The sequence below is a fragment of the Emys orbicularis genome, chromosome 18, assembly GCF_028017835.1.
Source record: "Emys orbicularis isolate rEmyOrb1 chromosome 18, rEmyOrb1.hap1, whole genome shotgun sequence".
NCBI lineage: Eukaryota > Metazoa > Chordata > Testudines > Emydidae > Emys > Emys orbicularis.
The window spans coordinates 17,268,909-17,287,355 of NC_088700.1; the positions used below are offsets into that span (position 1 = coordinate 17,268,909).

An 18,447-nucleotide genomic window follows, 5' to 3' on the forward strand; every position below is an offset into this window, starting at 1 on the left:
TCAAAAATCTCGAGTTCTTGCACTTGTCTATTATTTCAGCTGCCGTCAGATCTTTCGCTGTTTGGATAAGCCAAGCGACATGGCAGATGCAAGGGCCTCAAAACAAGCCTCCCGCCTGTCTCCTTGGCACAAAGTTGATTTAGAAGAAACGAACGCCAAGGAGGCTGCCGCTGAGATTCTTCTCTCTCGATGGAAGATAGGCTAGGCCCTAACGGGAGGATTGGGCTTACGTGCCGTCCTCTGGCTTTTACTGTTCACCAGGGAGAACAAAACAAGTTAGTGGCAGGATTAAATAAACCTGACAGGCCCCTGGCTGTGCTCTCTGTGGAGCAAAGATTGGAGATGACTGGATGGATTTTACGCTGTCCCTCTGCCTGAAATTCAAATTAAACCTGAACGGACGGAGAGTTTCACAGAGTGGCAAGGATCAATACTGGCTAAGTTTGGGCTGAGCTTCACCCAGGAGTAGCCTTATTATTTATTAATTATTATTAGTAATATTATTATTACAGTAGCACCTAGAGGCCCCAGCACAGATCAGGGCCCATTTGTGCTGGGTGCTGTACAGACACCTAGCGAAAAACAGCCCCTGCCTTGAAGAGTTTATACTTGAAATAGACAAGAGACACAAAGGTTAGGTTGGGAAACAGCGGCACCGAGATGTGAGGTGACATGCCCAAGGTCCCAGAGCAGCTCAGTGGCAAAACGGGGCATAGAATCCTGTCTCCTGAGTCCCAACTAAGTGCCCTATCCACTAGACCACACTGCCTCTCCTGTCCCCAACCTATAATCCGCAGCATGCACTTGCTATGGAGCCAGAGGGGTCTCCCTAGTAATTACCCTAGGGGTTATGGGATGCTGTGTTCCGTAGAAAGCCAGTTTGGAAGTGAGAATAGGGAGCAGGAAGGAGAGGTGGAGGGGTACAGACTGCTTCCCCACCCTAAAAACACTAAGTACTGGGGGAAGCTGAAACTATGTAAGGCATCTTTCATCCTCTCTCCCGAAACGAACCAGCTTGGGGAGCAGAACAGTCACACATCCCTGCCCGAGGTCTCGCGGGAACTCAGGAGGGATAGACAGGCCACACAGCACCCTCAATACAGCAAACATATGTTGGTTGGAGAGGGTCCCAGAGTCCATGGGATACCTCTTGGAAGAGCAATGGGAGGAGGACTAGGGGTTGTTTGCAACCTGATCATCATCAGCTGATGTTTATAAACCATTCACGAACATGGGCAGATGTTTGCAAATGCAAAAGTACCCAACTGCACCGGCAATGAATCTTTGGGGAAAGTCCTGCCAAGCCCTACCAGCTACCTCATCTCCTACCAGCTTGCACAATGTGTGAGGTTTATGCATCAGAGGCAGTTATTTGTGCAGAACCATATGCCACTTCTGAAATTTAGGCAGTTGCCATTTAAAAAAAAAAGTCCTCACTCATTCCATTCCCCGGCCTGATCGAAATTCTTAGCCACCTGGAAGGAACAGTGCAGAGAAACGAAGTCTCCCCTAACGAACTGCCTGAGCAGTTCTGGACTTGGAAATGTTATATCCTTACCAGTCATACCTCCTGTCTCCAAAGAGTGTGTTCCAATCTCACCTCCCATGGTCACACGTACACAGGCAGAGTTCGATTTGGCTGACACCTCCCCCCAGACCCCACACAAGTGGATGTACAAACAAACTGTCTCACATGGATTTTTGTCTAATCTGATAGACATTAATTAGTCTAATTGATTTGCCTTTTTATTCTATTCCTGGGTGCCTTGCTCTGAACTCCAACAATCAAAGTTTGGGTCCAGATCCCCAACTGGCATAAAGTGTCATAACTCCATTGAAATCAACAGCACTCTGCCCATTTCCACCAGCTACGGATCTGGCCCTTGGATTCTAACTTGTTTGCCCATTTGACATGGACAGTGGTTTTCCATGCAGTATATAAGATATGCACATGTCCTGCTCATCAACTCAGCAGTTGGTATTAACCATAGCCGGGGGAAATAACAAGAATGCCTCAAGTTTTCATCTCAACTGAGTGCTTTGTGTAGCACCTTTTGTATTACCAAGTGGTTCTAGCAACCCTGAGTCTGACCTTTCCATTGACTTCAACAGAAACTAGACCAGGCCCTCCGCCAACTTTCTTTTCTAACTCTGTCTTGGCAAGCTAGTTCTAGTACCGGATCAAGGTCAACATCTTAGTCACTTCCACAATGCTAGGGAGCCTCCACATGTCTCATCTACGATGTCCCAGATATTAACGATAAAGCAATGATCAAATCAATTAGAAACAGGTATTTGCACGTAACGTGCTTTTGTATACCACTGGCAACAATGACACCCATGAATACAAGATTAAAGATAGACAACGATGGTACAGTTTCTACTGTCAGTTACACTGGCATAAATCTGGAGTAACTCCACGTATTTCAGTAACCTTACTCCAGATTTACACTGGTGTAACAAAAAAAGAGTATGAGCCAACGAGTTCAATTTCCAGCCTAGGTTAAAATGTCCATTCTACACTTAGTGCTCAGATCAGCACATAGGTTTCTATAATAGGTAACTGGTGCTGTCCTGGGTGGTCAAAACGCAGTAATGCGCACGTTAATATAGCAACCTAACGCTGAAAATTGAGCCCCATGTACATTTCTAGCAGATAACTTGGACATTAAACCACTGAAACTTTTCCTTTAAATAGACCATTTTCTTCCTTCGTGCAAACGCATGAGGTTTTAAAGTAGCAAACTTAAATATATGCAACTGATTAACTCCAGCAGACTTTGATATAATCGTACAAGTATTTGCCCTGGTACCAATTTAAAACACAGTAGCAAATTTAATAAAAAACAAAGGTTGCAGCCAAGGTCACAAAGATATTTCTCGTTTGTTTTTTTCAACAAACTTTTTAACACTGATGGACAATTTTTAAGTTTATTGGTTAAACAAAATAAGATTTTTTCTTTAGAAGATGACAAGCTCCTTCTGAAGCTTCTTCATCGGATCAAGTTACAAATTCCAGGATAAAGTAACTGTTAGAGGTCCAAAGTCTTAGATGGGAGTTTGTGCCCAAGAGGCAGTTTGATGGAAGTATATAGGTTAAGGGGCTCAGCACCTGTTGGTTATTAAAGAAGCAGGGAGGGGGGGAAATCTGTTTTGTTCGTTTCCTGAGCACGGTTTCAGGTGATGTTCATTTGAGGCATGAGAGCATCTCAATGAGAACAGCTCCCTGTGAAGTTCTGTCTCAGCAATTTCAGAGAGAGGGGTTTGTTAGGAGTTGACCCAGCACCAAGGACTCTGGAAGCTAAAATGTATCAGGATGCATCTTCAGTTGGTATAAACCAGCCGGGGATCTGGCAAATAATCAGCCACCCAACTACAGTGTGTCAGTTTGAGATGGGAGCGAACCAACTGGGAGGCAGGTTGGAGTTGGAAGGGCCATCATCAGCAAGTCACTGCTGAACCTTTGCCTTGATCCATAATTTTGAGATATTAAGGCCAGGATGGGTGGCCAGCATTTTATTACTCACACTTTTAATGATGTTTCCATTTCTTTCCCGTGCACAAAGCATTCCACTGACAAGACTGCTACCAGTGTTTTAACTTGATTTTGACAACTACGCTACCTAGGAAACGCCTGATTCAGACCCTATTAATTTAAATCAAAAAAGGCTCTTAACAGAAATGATGGAGACCCAGTGAATGGTCTGCAGGCTCTTCCAGGCAGGACTCAGCATACCGATGGTTCAGCTGCAGATTGGTTTTGAAGTTCAATTAGTTTTAAGAACAGTCCTGCACCACTGAGCATGTCCCTGGGAGGAAGGTCCCTCCAGGGTTGAGGTCATTAGCAAGGCAGAGTCTTTGAATCCAGACGTGACCTCTAGGATTTCCTTTCAACAATCCCGAGCCAAGGCCTCATTTTCAGAATTTAATACTCTAATGCTTCTGTGTAATCCTGAAGAGATGCAAAACACTCAGTGTGAGGAAACCGAGCCATGCGAGAGGATACGCTAGGGGACTGATCCAAAGGGGAGACTGTCCATTGATTTTCAGTGGGTTTTGGATCAAGACCTGGGTGTACATAGAGGTTTTGAGATTCCTCTTTTCTCAGCTAAACCACCTCTCTGCTATCCTGAACTTCTCTTCTTCTTAGGGAGAGTGGCACCAAAAAATCACAGAGTCCTGAGTCCCTCCTTGGAGGATACTGCTTCCTAATAGCATATGGCTGATAATATGTGGGTGCTCTCATGCGTACAATATATCTGTGCTTGTTGTCAGTTGTGCAGGGAGATGATGTGTCTATTCCAAAGGAATATTCTGCCACGATTCCCTCTGTAGGGGCTCTGTGCCTTGGCTTAATCCACTTCAAATTATGACAAGTCCTATTAAGAGATCACTTGTGGTTCTTTAATGGTTTAATAACCAGATGGAACCTATTTCCACTGGCCTCTCTCTACCTAGCTAAAGTCCCATCATGAGCTAACTTCTTCTATTGTCATTACATTTGCAACTGGTCATACTTAAAAACAAGCACTGTGAACCAATGATCCAGTTTATTGTATTTAGTTTAAGAGGCCAAGATTCTCAGTAATGACTAATGATTTTGGATGCCCAGCTTGAGATACCCTAAAGAGGCCTGATTTTCAAAAGTACTGAGCACTATGTCTCTGATAACCAAGCCCCTATTAGATGTCTCAAGTAGCTCCCCACCCCGTCAAAAACAAAACAAAACAATAACAACAAAAAACCAAAAACCCCGACTAGTCACTTTTAAAAACCTTGGCCACAATGAACAGGATCAAGCCTGAGAGGTTAATTTTGCTCAGGGTGTCATAGGCCCCTCTCTTTGTTCAGAATATTTGTAAGCCATTATATGCCTAAAAGGGTTTTCTACAGTGCCCATTGGTGTCCTATCCAAATGGGGTACTAAGGGCAGAGCAGTATTGCAATGCCAATCTAGTTCTGTTTTCAATCCCCATTTGATTTGACTCTGAGTTCCAGCTTTAACAGAACACAGGAATGTCCACACTGGGTCAGATCAATGGCCCATCTAGCCCAGTATCCTGTCTTCTAACAATGGCCAGTGCCAGAGGCTTCAGAGGGAACAAACAGAACAGGGCAATTTATCAAGCGATTCATCCCCTGTTGTTCAGTCCCAGCTTCTGGCAGTCAAAGATTTAGGAATACCCAGAGCTTGGGTTTCCATCCCTGACCATCTTGGCTAACAGCCATTGATGGACCTATCCTCCATGAACGTATCTAATTTTGGTATTTTAATCCCACACAAAAGATATTAAAGATATAAAACTAAGTGCCCAGCAACTGATCAGGCCAATAGTTACAAAAGGAATAGCGAAAACTGGACTAGCTGATGCTGCTGATAAAAATGCAGGTAACATATTTCTGCCTCTCTTGTGGTATTCAAGGCTCAGTCCAAGTTTTACAAAGGAGTTATTTTTAAGTTGTTGCATAACACATGCCTGTCCAATATTTCTTTCCTCAATCAAGCAAAGAAAATGCATTTGTTATTCCTGGGAGATTCCTGGGGCTTCTTGCCTTATTTAGAAGCCCAAATAATAGGTACATAAGAAGGGAAACATCAGCGAACAGTAATTATCCATGAGTAACGTACAGCCTAATTCACCGCAGCTCTGAGACTGTTTCACCTGCAATAAATTATTTTGACTAATGGGAAAGGTCCCATTTAACCTTCATATCATCTTGCAGCTAAAAACCCTGTTGCTAGGTTGCCAGTTCAAATGCAACCATGGCTGGTCGTGACTGAAATCTGTCATCTTCAACTAATGTTTGCTTGGTGGCCAACATGGCTTGAGTTGGCGGTATCAGTTCACGTTCTAATGGAGATCTGTCCACAACTCAATAGTGGGCCACATTCTTGGCCCCTCTATACGGCTCTGGCAGGGCATAGGGCTGCAAATCCATCTTAACGTGCCTCCTGCAGATTTTCTTTGCATAATGGCAACTCTCCATCACCGCTCCCAGCCCCTGGAGAAGCAAGTATCTCTAGGCAGAAAATAATCCTAGCCAGAGTGCTTCTGCATTCTACCTGAAGCTTCTCTAAGGTGAGGTTTACACCAGAGCTGGAGGTGTAATTCCCAGCTGAGGCAGATGTACTCATGCTAGTGCTGCTTGAGTTAGCATGTTAAAAATAGCTGATCAGGCTAGCCACCGAGTACATTCCCATACAAGGGCTTAGGTATGTATTCAGGCAGCTAGCCTGAACTGCTGCAGGTGCCATCAGAACGACACTGATATTTTTGGTGTGCTAGCACATGTATTTCTACCCACGCTGGGAATTACACTTCCTAGTTGCAGTGTAGACATACCCTACGTTGAATCTGGGGCCAAAAAAGATCTCGGCCCTGTGTCAGGATCAGAGTGCTGCTAAGGCATAAACCCACCTTGCCTCTCCCATTCCTAATCTTACATCAAATCCAGATCAGCCAGCACAGAGAATCTGGAGCCGTGTGTTTTGTGAAGTGCCACACATAGCTATGGTGTTACGTAAGTAACCACAACAGCTAATAATCACAATCCATCACCATAGCTGGTGCTAATTGGCACCTTTGTGCAGATTTAACAGAAAAAAAACTGCCTACAGAGTGGAGAATGAATGTGCCCTCTTGCTTCTCCAGGTCAGGACTAGAACACTTTGGCAGGGGGTGGTACATGGGAGGCTTGCAATGCCTATTCTGTAGGTGGTGGGAAGCAGATTTCATTCTCTTGCAAAAATACCCTGGCATTTTTTAACCAGTACTAAACTAATTAAAGAAAATAAAAGAAAAGAAAATAAAAGAAAAGAAAAGAAAAGAAAAGAATGTGGCTGCCAGCTGCCAGGTCTGATCAGCTAAATGGAGATGTATAATCCCTAGCAACAGCAGCAATATTAGCCTCTAACATTTGATTGTATGCTCTTTGAAGCAAGGACCTGGTTTACTTCTTCTGTAAAGTACCTAGCACACTATTGAAGGTTGTAAATAATAGCAACATACACTTCAGCTTTTAGGAGCATTGCATATGTGACGGAAACACTCCAAAAGGAATGTTAAGGAGAATAGTAGAAAGGAAAAAAAAAAGTGGATTTTCTCTTTTTGGTTTCTCTCTGCCAGGCACTTGGTGTGCTGCGTGTGGGTGAGCAATGGTACATACTCATACCTGGCATGTGTGAATAGAATTAGTCATCCTCCCTGCCCAGTCTAAGATGTATGTCAGAGGTGTGGGGGTGAGAAAAGAATTCCCCCCAGGGCCTGGTGGCAGTGATCTTACCGGTGCTTGAAGGTCTCTACTTCAGCCAGAGTCCTTTGTCTTGGACTAGCCCTCACATTCATGCTGGAGAGGAATCTGGAGCTGCTTTTGTCTCGCACACTTTCAAGTGTTCTATGACACCTCTGGAAGCAAACTTAAACCAGCTTCCAAACCTCGGAAGTTTTACTAACAATTTGTACAGTTCCCCATAACTCGCCTCAGGCTTCTTAACAAGAATACACAAGCAACGGATGGGATTCAGGAGTCCAGGTTTGTCAATGTGCAATTTGGACCAACAATCTCTCTCTTGCTCAAGTCATCTATATGCTGTCTTCTGATTAGTTGTGTCATACCCTTTTTCCCCCTCACATTATTTTCAACTGTATCATTGGCCTGATCCAAAGCCCATTGACCGTTGACTTCAATGAGCTTTGGATCGGGCCTTAATTGCTGAAGTCCTTTTTCAGTACACCTCTACCTCGATATAACGCTGTCCTCAGGAGCCAAAAAATCTTACCGCGTTATAGGTGAAACCGCGTTATATCGAACTTGCTTTGATCCACCGGAGTGCGCAGCCCCGCCCCCCTGGAGCACTGCTTTACTGCGTTCTATCCGAATTCGTGTTATATCGGGTAGCGTTATATCGAGGTAGAGGTGTAGTTGGCTTCACTGAAACTTTTGCTTGAGGACTGAATGACAACTGACGAAGGGAGATTCCAAGGCTTGGCCAAAAGAGAAAAAGCTTCAAGCACATTTAGTCAGTGTCTAGGTGGTTAACAGTCTCCAGCTTGCCGCAAAATGTAACATTATACCCACAATACAAATGATTTCTCCATCCAAAAACATGGGGATGGGTGTGAGAGGCAGGATACAAAGTAAGGCTGTGATGAAGCTTGGGGGTCTGATTCTCTCCTTTGTGTCACTTCAGTTCTACACCAGTAAAGCCCGTCTGAAGACAATGGAGTTCCACCAGTGTCAAACTGGTATAATACAGTGAAGAATCAAGAGGGTTTTTGCTTTTTTTTTTTTTTGCTACCACATACAAATCACGCCATGTCTACACAGCCTCTTACTATTTAAAACGAATAACAGGAGCCAAAGCCCACATGCACCCTCTCCCCATCCTGGGCACTCCCGCATAGCCAGCTACAAGAGTTACATTTGTAGCTAAACCCTAACCGACTGATTGATAAAAAAATTAAACATGTTTCATGAACGACCTGTCATGTAGCTAAGGATATAGCTAAACTCTCTGTTCTGCAACATGAATGGCTGGCTCAGCACCAGTTTACATCACTGCCACATACAGACATAAAGGCAGGAGCCCAGGTTTCTAGGGACACTGTGAAATCCCTATTGTATCCCCTGTGGACTCATGTTCCTATTTTATTGTGGGATCTTTGGTGAGGGTCTGAATTTCTTCCCCATGGAGCCAAGTGCCACTGACTTCAATGGGAGTTACTCATGCCCCGTGGCGGGAGGAGAGAGATCCCAGGATTTTAGTGTGTAATGGAATTCATAGGAACAATACAACCCAGCTGTGGACTCTTCAGCGACAGCTCAGTCTCTCCAGAGTTCCAGCACACACTGTACAGCTATAATACAAATGAGAACTTTGAATAGACCACCTCTGTCTGGGCAGAGGCTCTTTGTAGGCTGCCCACTGCCACCAATGCACAGGGAGAGCTGGCTCTCTGATAGCTTCTCTTCTCCAACATTTGTTCCTGATAAAAAGGCCGCACTCATGAAAAGGGGGAGACCAGTGGAGACTGCTGGGGCTATGAAACAGGACAAGTCTTTTGTGAGTGACAGCTACCCATTTTCTCGACATCTCGGAGAAAGCTTCCCGTCCCAGGCGCTCTCGACTTAATAAACTCTCCCTAAAAATTCAAGGGTTTTTGCTCCAGAACAAATGCTGAGATACTGATTACATGGCAGCTCTAACTGGGTCAGGGTACCTGGCGACAGCAGGGTTCAAAAGGCTTTGTGTTAACTGGTTTGATCATCCATAATTATTTCTAGTGATCATCCCGAATGAAAACCCCGGAGCTGATCCCCCATGAGTATTGGGGAACTTTGCAGGCCAGGCCCCTCTCTACTTATTCCTAGAGCTGGGAAGAACTCAGCATTTTCACACGGCAGCTGGTTTGACTACTTTATTTATTTATTTCCCCCCTCTTTTTGGTTTATAGTCGGTTCATAGCTGATGAGTTTCACTTTGTTTAATGGATTCAAGGAAACCTAGACGTTCAAAGTCATCTGAAGCTATTGAGATTTGCCTGGTTTCTCTATAATCTGCAGGGATGAAGAGGCCATTCAGATCTCAGCCCCATCCTTTTGAAACGTTCCCTGATCTCAGCCTGCTTGCGCCGAGAGCTGGGATTCTATTTCAACTTGAGAGCAGGCAGGGTTGGGATGGGTCTGTGTTCCTTAATAAAAGGGTTGCATTACTCTAGCTATTTTCTCTCGCCTGTAAGAGCACCTAATGCTGACTAGGCAAGAGCTATCCATTAAGACTGTCTCCCCTTTCAGCTTAGGGAGATGTGCTCTCCACCAGCAGGAAGAGGGTCTGAGAAATTAATTTTCCTTTCATCACTGCCACACCTGGGGAAAAGATCTTGCTCAGAGATAACAGAACAAGCAAATATTTTCTTTAGGAAGAAAAGAGAAAACAGAGACCAAGGTCAGAGGAGGCAGGGGAAGAGACGTGCAACTTCCTCCACAATATTTTTATATACATGTGTGGATGCCACTCTAGTCAATATGGAAACATGCAAAAACAATGAGGAGGGGTAACTGGCCTGGGGTTTACAGAGAGACAGATGGGCTGCACTGTCAGCTGGTAGCAGGATTCTGTGTTCCACTCATATAGAGTCAAACACACAGGCAGAAGAGAATCTGGGCTGAGAGATATTTCAAAGCGATATTTTATGTACCTGTTTACATAGGGACATATTCTAGCTTCTCTTTCACGGGTGCCTTGGTGAGGGACCACCCGCAGCCCTCTCCTTTCTGCTTGGTGAGTAAAAAACACTCTGCACAGGCTGCTGATGGAAAGCTTATCCTGCTTCAGTCTAGCTCTTAACTGAGAATACAAAGGATTCTGCCATATGTCAGAAGAAAGAACCAATCCGAGTCTCTGCTTACACAATCTACCTAGGGATCTATTTGGCCCTTATCACTATAGTACCTGAGCTATTACCCACAGCCCACCTAGGAGATAGGGCAGTGATCTTGTCCCCATTTTACAGAGAGGGAGTTGAGGCACAAAGAGCCCATGGTAAAATTGGCAAAAGGCTCTAGGTGACATAGGAGCCTAAGTCCCATTTTCAAAAGGGACTCGTGAACGTAAGAGCCTAAGACACATTGACTTTCAGTGGCACTTAGGGGTCTAAGTCACTTTTAAAAATAGGACTTAGGCTTCTAAGTCACTTAGATACTTTTGAAAGTTTTATCACTCATGATTTGTCCAAGGTCACAAAAGAACCTGGAGCAGAGCTGGGAGTTGAACTTAGGTGTCCTGAATCCCTGGATAGTGCCCTAATCACAAGACAATCCTTCTTCTCTCAAATCCAGGTAAGAGGACTATCAGATAGAGGTCTGAAAAATATTCAGAACAAAGTTTGATAGAACAGTGCTCAGAATTCAAAGGTTTTTTCCCCCACATTTCATTATGAACTCAGAATTGGGCCCATTTTGTGGAATTTGTGCTAAGGAATGCAGATGTTTCAAGCAAAACCAGTCCTTTTTTCCAACAAGAACGGGCCAGTTTTCAGGCAATGATGCTTTTGCAGCAAAAACCATGGGAAAATTCACAATTTCCCATGTTTCCAATAGGCCAATAGCCTTATTTACTGTACATGCCAGCAACTACTGCAATTTAAAGCACCAGTCCAGGAAAATACTTTAGCGCATGCTTAACTTTAAGCATCTGAGGCATCCCAATTATGTACATTTTTTGGTTTTAATAATTAACCTGGATTCTCATGCGCTCAGAGACAATTTGCATTCTCTCAGTTGTACAGTTGGGCTGCTAAAGTGGCAGTATCTTATAATTATTGGATTGTTAATTATTCTGTTTTATTATATTTGGAAACTCTTTAGAAAGCTGTAACGATGTGGTCTTCCTTGCTATTAGATATTAGTAGTAAGCTTATCTTTTTTTAAATTAGCATGTGGTTTCCTTAGCAGCTTTGTTCCTTTTATCTGATGTTAATTTTCAAAAGGGCTTCATTGTGTTGCTAAAGGTGAGTGCATAATTACTAAAGAATATTTTTATTAAACAGTTTTGCTTTTTTCTGTTTGTGGAATGTCTGTGAACAGAGCATGAATTACTTTGAAGTTATTACACTTTTTTTTTTTTTACTTTTGTTTAAGTTCTGCATAGCTGATTGGCCTCATAAAAGTCACATGGCAATGTTTATGTTCCCTGATTGGATAAGCATAACTCTTCTAATCAGGCTTTAAGCTAAAACCCAGTGTGAAATTCACCTATGTACAGAGAACTTGCAAAAGGCACATGTTTCATGTAAGTCCCATTCAAGTCTGCAAACATTTGTGCTAACAAAACTCAACTGCAGAAAGTGATTATAAGAGGGATGCAAATGTAGCTGAAATAAATTCATTAAAATGTAAAGAAATATATGCACTTCCCTCTCTCCCACCCACCTGCCACCCTCAGTTTTGGGTGTTCCCAAGCACAGCACTCCAAATGATTCCCCACCACAACACACATATTTCTTAGAAAAGATAGTCTTCTGAGTGTCACCATGCTAGTCCCAAAACCTTCTCTTGGGTTCTCTCACAAAGTTCAGAATTTGGATAAGTATTTGGTAGTCTGTGCGGTAAAAAAATATCTGAACTTCTTGTGTCTGCAAATCTAGGCTGGAAAGCCCATGAGGTCAGGCTGTCTCATGTGATTTTGGTACCTCCAGTTCCAGACATATACCCTGAGAGTGCCCTTTCTTGTGGAGAGTCAGCCTTTCTAAGTATTTCAGAACCCTGCCATTCCAGTGTAATTTTATGGGGAGAGACGTTTCCAAAACAATTTGTCCATCCTGCGGACTAGAGATACTTACCTGTCCACGCATCTCCTGCTGAGGTTTGAGATGACAAATGGAGAACCAGTCTGGAAGGGAGGGTCCCGGACCACTTTGTACTGGATGGGTCTACAGTCTGCACACAGCAGGCTCCGTGGGATGGAGCTCAGCATAGCCGCATCAATCTCCAGGTGCTCATCCAGGGTGTAGATCTGGATGCCGTACACTTCCTCGCCCACCTGTTTGGCATTCAGCTTGATGGTCAAAGGGATGTCGCAGAAGACGTTCTGGGGCCCCAGAGAGATGTTCTTCCCGCTGACGGTCAGAAGCTTGATGTCATTCACTGCTCCGCTGGAGTCCCAATCCGTGGAGACAAATGTCACCCAGACTGTGAGGGACTCTGGGATCAAGGGATAGCGGAACTCTAGCTCCAGATAGCAGCCCTGGGGCTCGGGACAGACTGGCGGTACTGTGTGCTGGTGGACCCCTGAGTTGGGACTCCAAGTCCTGACACTGGGTTTACAAGGTTGCTCTACATCAGGGTGACCTGAAGGAAAGGCAGAAGCAAAGGATGTTAGAGACTCTGGCTTAGCACTGATTTCACAGTCTTCTGAAATACAAACCTACAGGCTACGAGCAGAGCAGGCCACCTCCAGGCAGGGAGGTAAGCTATACATTTAGATGGACGGATGAAAGATAGGACTGAGAGACTGTGGAAGGAGGTAGGAGGCTACCTAGAACTGTACACTGCATTTCAGAAAGGTTTTCTGACACAGCAATTAGGGCGAGAAACGAGCTGTTCGGTAATCTGTCCTGTCCAACTGCTAATGCAAGATTGTTCCCTACTGTACAATATGAGTTGGATTCACCAGCACATCATGGCCATGCAAAAGAACAACAAACACAGTTTAACTGGCTGGTTGAGCCCAGCTTAGGACTAACCTTTTGTCACCAGAGAGGCACAAAACAGCTGGAGGTGCCAGTAAACCTGGCCCCGTATTTTCAATCTACCACTGTGACTATTCCACAGTCTGAAAGAGCTCACAATGGCAGATGATTCTTTCCAACAATCAGCCTCAATTCTCGTTATTTTAATTTCACCCCATTGCTGCTAACTATACCCTCTTGTGGCATTTTATGATATATTAGGAACAAAAAGAATCCTTACAATGCTATTGGTCCATAAGTGGATGGAAATGGAAGAATTATCAATAACAACACAGAAAAGGCGAAAATGTTCAATAAATACATTTATTCCATGTTTGGGGGGGAAATGAACAGATGATGCACTCTCATCATATGATGATGATAATGTTCTGTCCATTCCACTAGTATCTCAGGAGGATGTTAAACAACAGCTACTAAAGTTAGATATTTTTAAATCAGCAGGTTAAGATAACTTACATCCAAGAGTTTTAAAAGAGTTGGCTGAGGAGCTTACTGGACTGTTAATGTTGATTTTCAATAAGTTTTGGAACACTAGGAAAATTCTGGAAGCCTGGAAGGAAGATAATGCTGTGCCAATATTTTAAAACAGTAAATGGGATGACCCGAGTAGTTATGGGCCTGTCAGTATGACATCAAGCTGGGACAAGATAATGGAGTGGCTCATATGGAACTTGATTAAAGTATTAAAAGAGGGTAATATAATTAATGCCAATCAATGTGGGTGTATGGAAAGTAGATCCTGTCAAACTAATTTGATTTTTTATAAGATTACAAGTTTTGTTGATAAAGGTAATAATGTTGCTGTAATATACATAGATTTTTATAAGGCATTTGACTTGGTACAGCATGACATTTTGGTTAAAAAACTAGAATGATATAAAATGAACATGGCACGCATTAAATGGATTTAAAGCTGGCTAACTGATAGATCTCAAAATGTAACTGTAAACAGGAAATCATCATCAACAGGGAATGTTTCTAGTGGGGTCCTGCAAGATTCTGTTCTTGGTTCTACATTCTTTAACATTTGTTATTAATGATGAAGTAAACAAAAAATCACTGATAAATTTTGCAGACGACACAAAAATTGGGAGAGTGGTAAATAATAAAGAGGACAGGTCACTGATACAGACCAATTTGGATTTCTGGATAAATTCAAACAATATGTATTTTAATATGGCTAAATCTAAATGTATACATCTAGGAACAAAGAAAGTATGTCATACTTAGAGGATGGGGGGAACTTTATCCTGGAAAGCAGTGACTCTGAAAAGGATTTGAGGGTTGTGGTGGATAATCAGCTGAACATGAGCTCCCAGTGCGACACTGGATAAAAGGGCTAATGTGATCCTTGGATGCATAAACAGGGGAATCTTGAGTAGAAGAGAGGTGATTTCCCTCTGTGTTTGGCACGGGTATGACCACTGCTGGAACACTGCCTCTATTTCTGGTGTCTTCAATTCAAAAAGAATGTTGAAAAACTAAAGAGGACTCAGAGAAGAGCCAGGAATATGATTAAAAGATTAGAAAACCAGGCTGATGGTGACAGACTCAAGAGGCTCAATCTGTTTAGCTTAACAAAGAGAAGGTTAAGGGGTGACTTGATTACAACCTATAAGCACCTACATAGGGAATACATATTTAATACAGGGCTCTTCAGTCTAGCAGAAAACGCTATAACATGATCCAGTGGCTGGAAGCTGAAGTTGGACAAATTCAGACTGGAAATAAGGCATATTTTTTTAACAGTGAGAGTGACGGGGAAGTTCTCTGGCCTGTGATAGACAGGAGGTCAGACTAGATGGTCATAATGGTGCCTTCTGGCCTAGGAATCTATGAATCACTTTCAAATAATCAATTTCTCTCCAAAGGACACAAAGAAAAAATAAAGTGCATTTGATGACTCTGAAGGGCGGCTACATTGTGCTGTTAAGAGGTTGACATGTTCACAGGGGCTCTTTAGGTGAAATTCACTACTGATGCGGTGTCATGGAAGCCCAGGTTTTTGGACGGAAGTGGTGCATAGACCTTGTATTGGCTCTGTGCTGGGTGAATTTCACCCATTGCGATGAAATGATGAGAAAATGTACTCTTAAATTTCTCACCACTGGCTTTGCTCTACAACACAGGAGGTATTACTAAAAGCTAATGAAAGCCACAATGATTGCTGGGCTCCCAAATATTTGGTAACATTACAATCTGGCATGAAATCATGTACTGAAAGATCCAGAGAGGTCGGATGGGTGGAACAGTCGGTAACAGAATCCAGTGCGAGCTATAAATTCCCTCTTCCTTCCCAAATAACCACACGGAGAGGGAGTCAGCTGGACAGAGAGACTACAAAGCAGAGGAGAGAAGGAAGGGAAAGTAAAGATAAAGAGAGAGAGCGCACAGCTGAATGTAATAGAGGAAGAAAAGAAGGGAAACAAAGCATTGGTCAAACACAATTAAGAGAGGACATGAGAGTTAATTTAAAAAGAAAATGCCAATGTGTGAGTTTTTCTCATTGTCTGCGATCCACTGAAGTGTTAGAAATATGCTTTATTATTCATTATTTATTTCCCTGAAGGTTGGCTGGTAGGAAAGACACTCCAGTTCAGTCAAAAGGAGTCCAGATGCAGAATGATTTCCCTACAGCAAGTGCAGTCCTGGCAGAGGGCCAAACAGTGACACCCTTTCCCCATTATCCCCCTCCACACGTACCCTTTCTATCCCTCACACATTTCACTGTGCAGCGGGAATGCCACTTACCTCAGGCATGGAAAGAGACCCAAGCTCAAGTAGCAGTGACATATTTTGAAGGAAGCGAGGGCTCTGTTTCAAGCTCTGTGCTATTTATTTAGTTAGCTCTCCCTTTCTTACTATTCCAACAGGGCAACTGCTGAGCCACTCCCTTCCCCCCCGCCACCCCCGACCGCATTCCTGCTAGGCTTACAAGTATTGAGTGTTTGATCAATCTGAGTAGCAAATAATCCATCCAGCTCAGATCATCTCAGAACATTTGCTGCCGTGTGTATGCGCGGTCAGGTCCAACGGTTACGTTGTATCTGGTACACTGAGCCCCTGACAGCAGCCCGAAGACAATGTTTTGCCCACAGATCCCCAAGGACTTTCGACGGGGGAGGGTAAGTGCTATCATTGCCATCTGGCAAATGGGGAAATTGAGGCACAGAGTGGTTTGGGGCCAGGCCCAGGTTTTCAAAGGTGGCCAGTGGCTTTGGCTTCCTGTTTTTGGGTGCCCAAACTGATACATGTCGGGCAGGATTTTCGGTGGTATGGTGCACCCACGGCTCACTTTGGCTTCACTGGGAATTGCGAGCACTCGGAACCTCTGAAAATCAGGCTTGAGGTGGGGCTCTTTTAAAACGGTCACACAGTGCGTGAGTGGCAGAACCGGGAGTAGAACCCAGGGTTCCAAAAGCCAGCGTCCCATCCACTGGACCACACTGTCTTTCCTCCATTCACCTTCCCTCCTTCTTTCCCCCTTTCTTATCACAGGTTTTCAAATCCCCTAGAGCGCTGCACTGGCACAAAGGAGAGACATCCTCAGAAAGGGTGGAATCCACCCCTGCCAGCACAATGCCTGTGCAACACTTACACAGCCAATGGGCTAACTCACCCACAGGGGTGAATTTCACTCCAACTGCAGAGACTTTAATACTGGACATTTATCCATACTAAGCAACAGCAGTTCTGACTAGCTACACTGAATACTTGGCCACGGCCCTGCATAGACTGAAAGCCTGAGCAAACTACAGATGTTACTACTTTAAAGAATTTCAAGAAGCTCAATTTATTTAGCTTAACAAAGAGAAGGTTAAGGGGTCATTTGATCACAGTTTATAAGTACTTACACGGGGAACAAATATTTGATAATGGGCTCTTCAGTCTAGCACAGGGGTAGGCAACCTATGGCATGTGTGCCGAAGGCGGCACGCGAGCTGATTTTAGTGGCACTCACACTGCCCGGGTCCTGGCTACCGGTCCGGGGGTGGGGGGAGCTCTGCATTTTAATTTAATTTTAAATGAAGCTTCTTAAACATTTTAAAAACCTTATTTACTTTACATACGACAATAGTTTAGTTATATATTATAGACTTATAGAAAGAGACCTTCTAAAAACGTTAAAATGTATGACTGGCACGCGAAACCTTAAATGAGAGTGAATAAATGAAGACTTGGCACACCACTTCTGAAAGGTTGCCGACCCCTGGTCTAGCAGATAAAGGTATAACACGATACAATGGCTTGAAGTTGAAACTAGACAAATTCAGGCTGGAATAAGGTGTACATTTTTAACAGTGATTGTAATTCACCACCAGAATAACCTACCAAGATTCATGGTGAATTCTCCATTACTGACAATTCTAAAATCAAGACTGGATGCTTTTTTTTTTTTAAAGATTCTTTTGGGGAAGTTCTAGGGCCTGCGTTATGCCGGAGATTAGACAAGATGATCACGGTGGTCTCTTCTGGCCTTGGAATGTATGAATTTATGATTAATCAGACACTGTGTGTTGAGCTTGGATAAAAGTTTATATTTAATTGTGGAGAGTCTGAAAAGTCCTACTCCACACACCTTTGGGTTTCTACAGCAGGGTGACTATGGCAAAAGGAAAAAGTACCAAATGTATGGCAGCACTTTTAAACAATTTTGCTTCGAGCCCCTTTTATGTTCGTCTACTGCAAATATGCCAGTAAATGAGTTAATTGGCAGGAATGATCACAGCAATGTCAGACCCTATGCAAGCAGTGCAGAACGGACACGAAGAGTGCATTTGGGATTTGCAAGCATGAGTGACCACACTAAACTCTGATTCACTGAATTGCACGCATTCATTTAGGGCAAAGAAACATACCATGTGACCTATGTGTCCAATTAAGACAGCTCAAATTCGAATATGGAATGAACTGCTCTTGAGCAATGTATTTGGCCATTGCCAGAGGCAGGGTACTGGATTGTTCAGTGGTCTGATCCACCATGGCTGTTCCATGTTCCCAGACTTCCCTTAATCAGTGTGACACAGGCAGCTACAACCTACCCTTGACTGACAAAAAGAACTTAAGGTTCGAAATTGCACCAATTGGGTTCATTGTAGCTTTTGATCCAGGTGAGAACTGTGGTTCTCTGGGAAGCTGGAAGAGTACCACAAAGTATTCCCCAGGAATATTGGCTCAAACTTTAAAATGAGCTTGT

The 18,447-nt window shown here is 43.5% G+C and overlaps 1 protein-coding gene across 1 annotated transcript in view; it reads right to left on the reverse strand.

The window, feature by feature from the left end:
* Positions 1-18,447, reverse strand: part of PAPPA (pappalysin 1) — a 231,173-nt gene that overhangs the window by 125,388 nt on the left and 87,338 nt on the right. Inside the window, exon 7 of the mRNA XM_065418793.1 lies at positions 12,342-12,849. Coding sequence (XP_065274865.1) covers positions 12,342-12,849 — 508 coding nt within the window. The remainder of the gene's footprint in view (positions 1-12,341; positions 12,850-18,447) is intronic.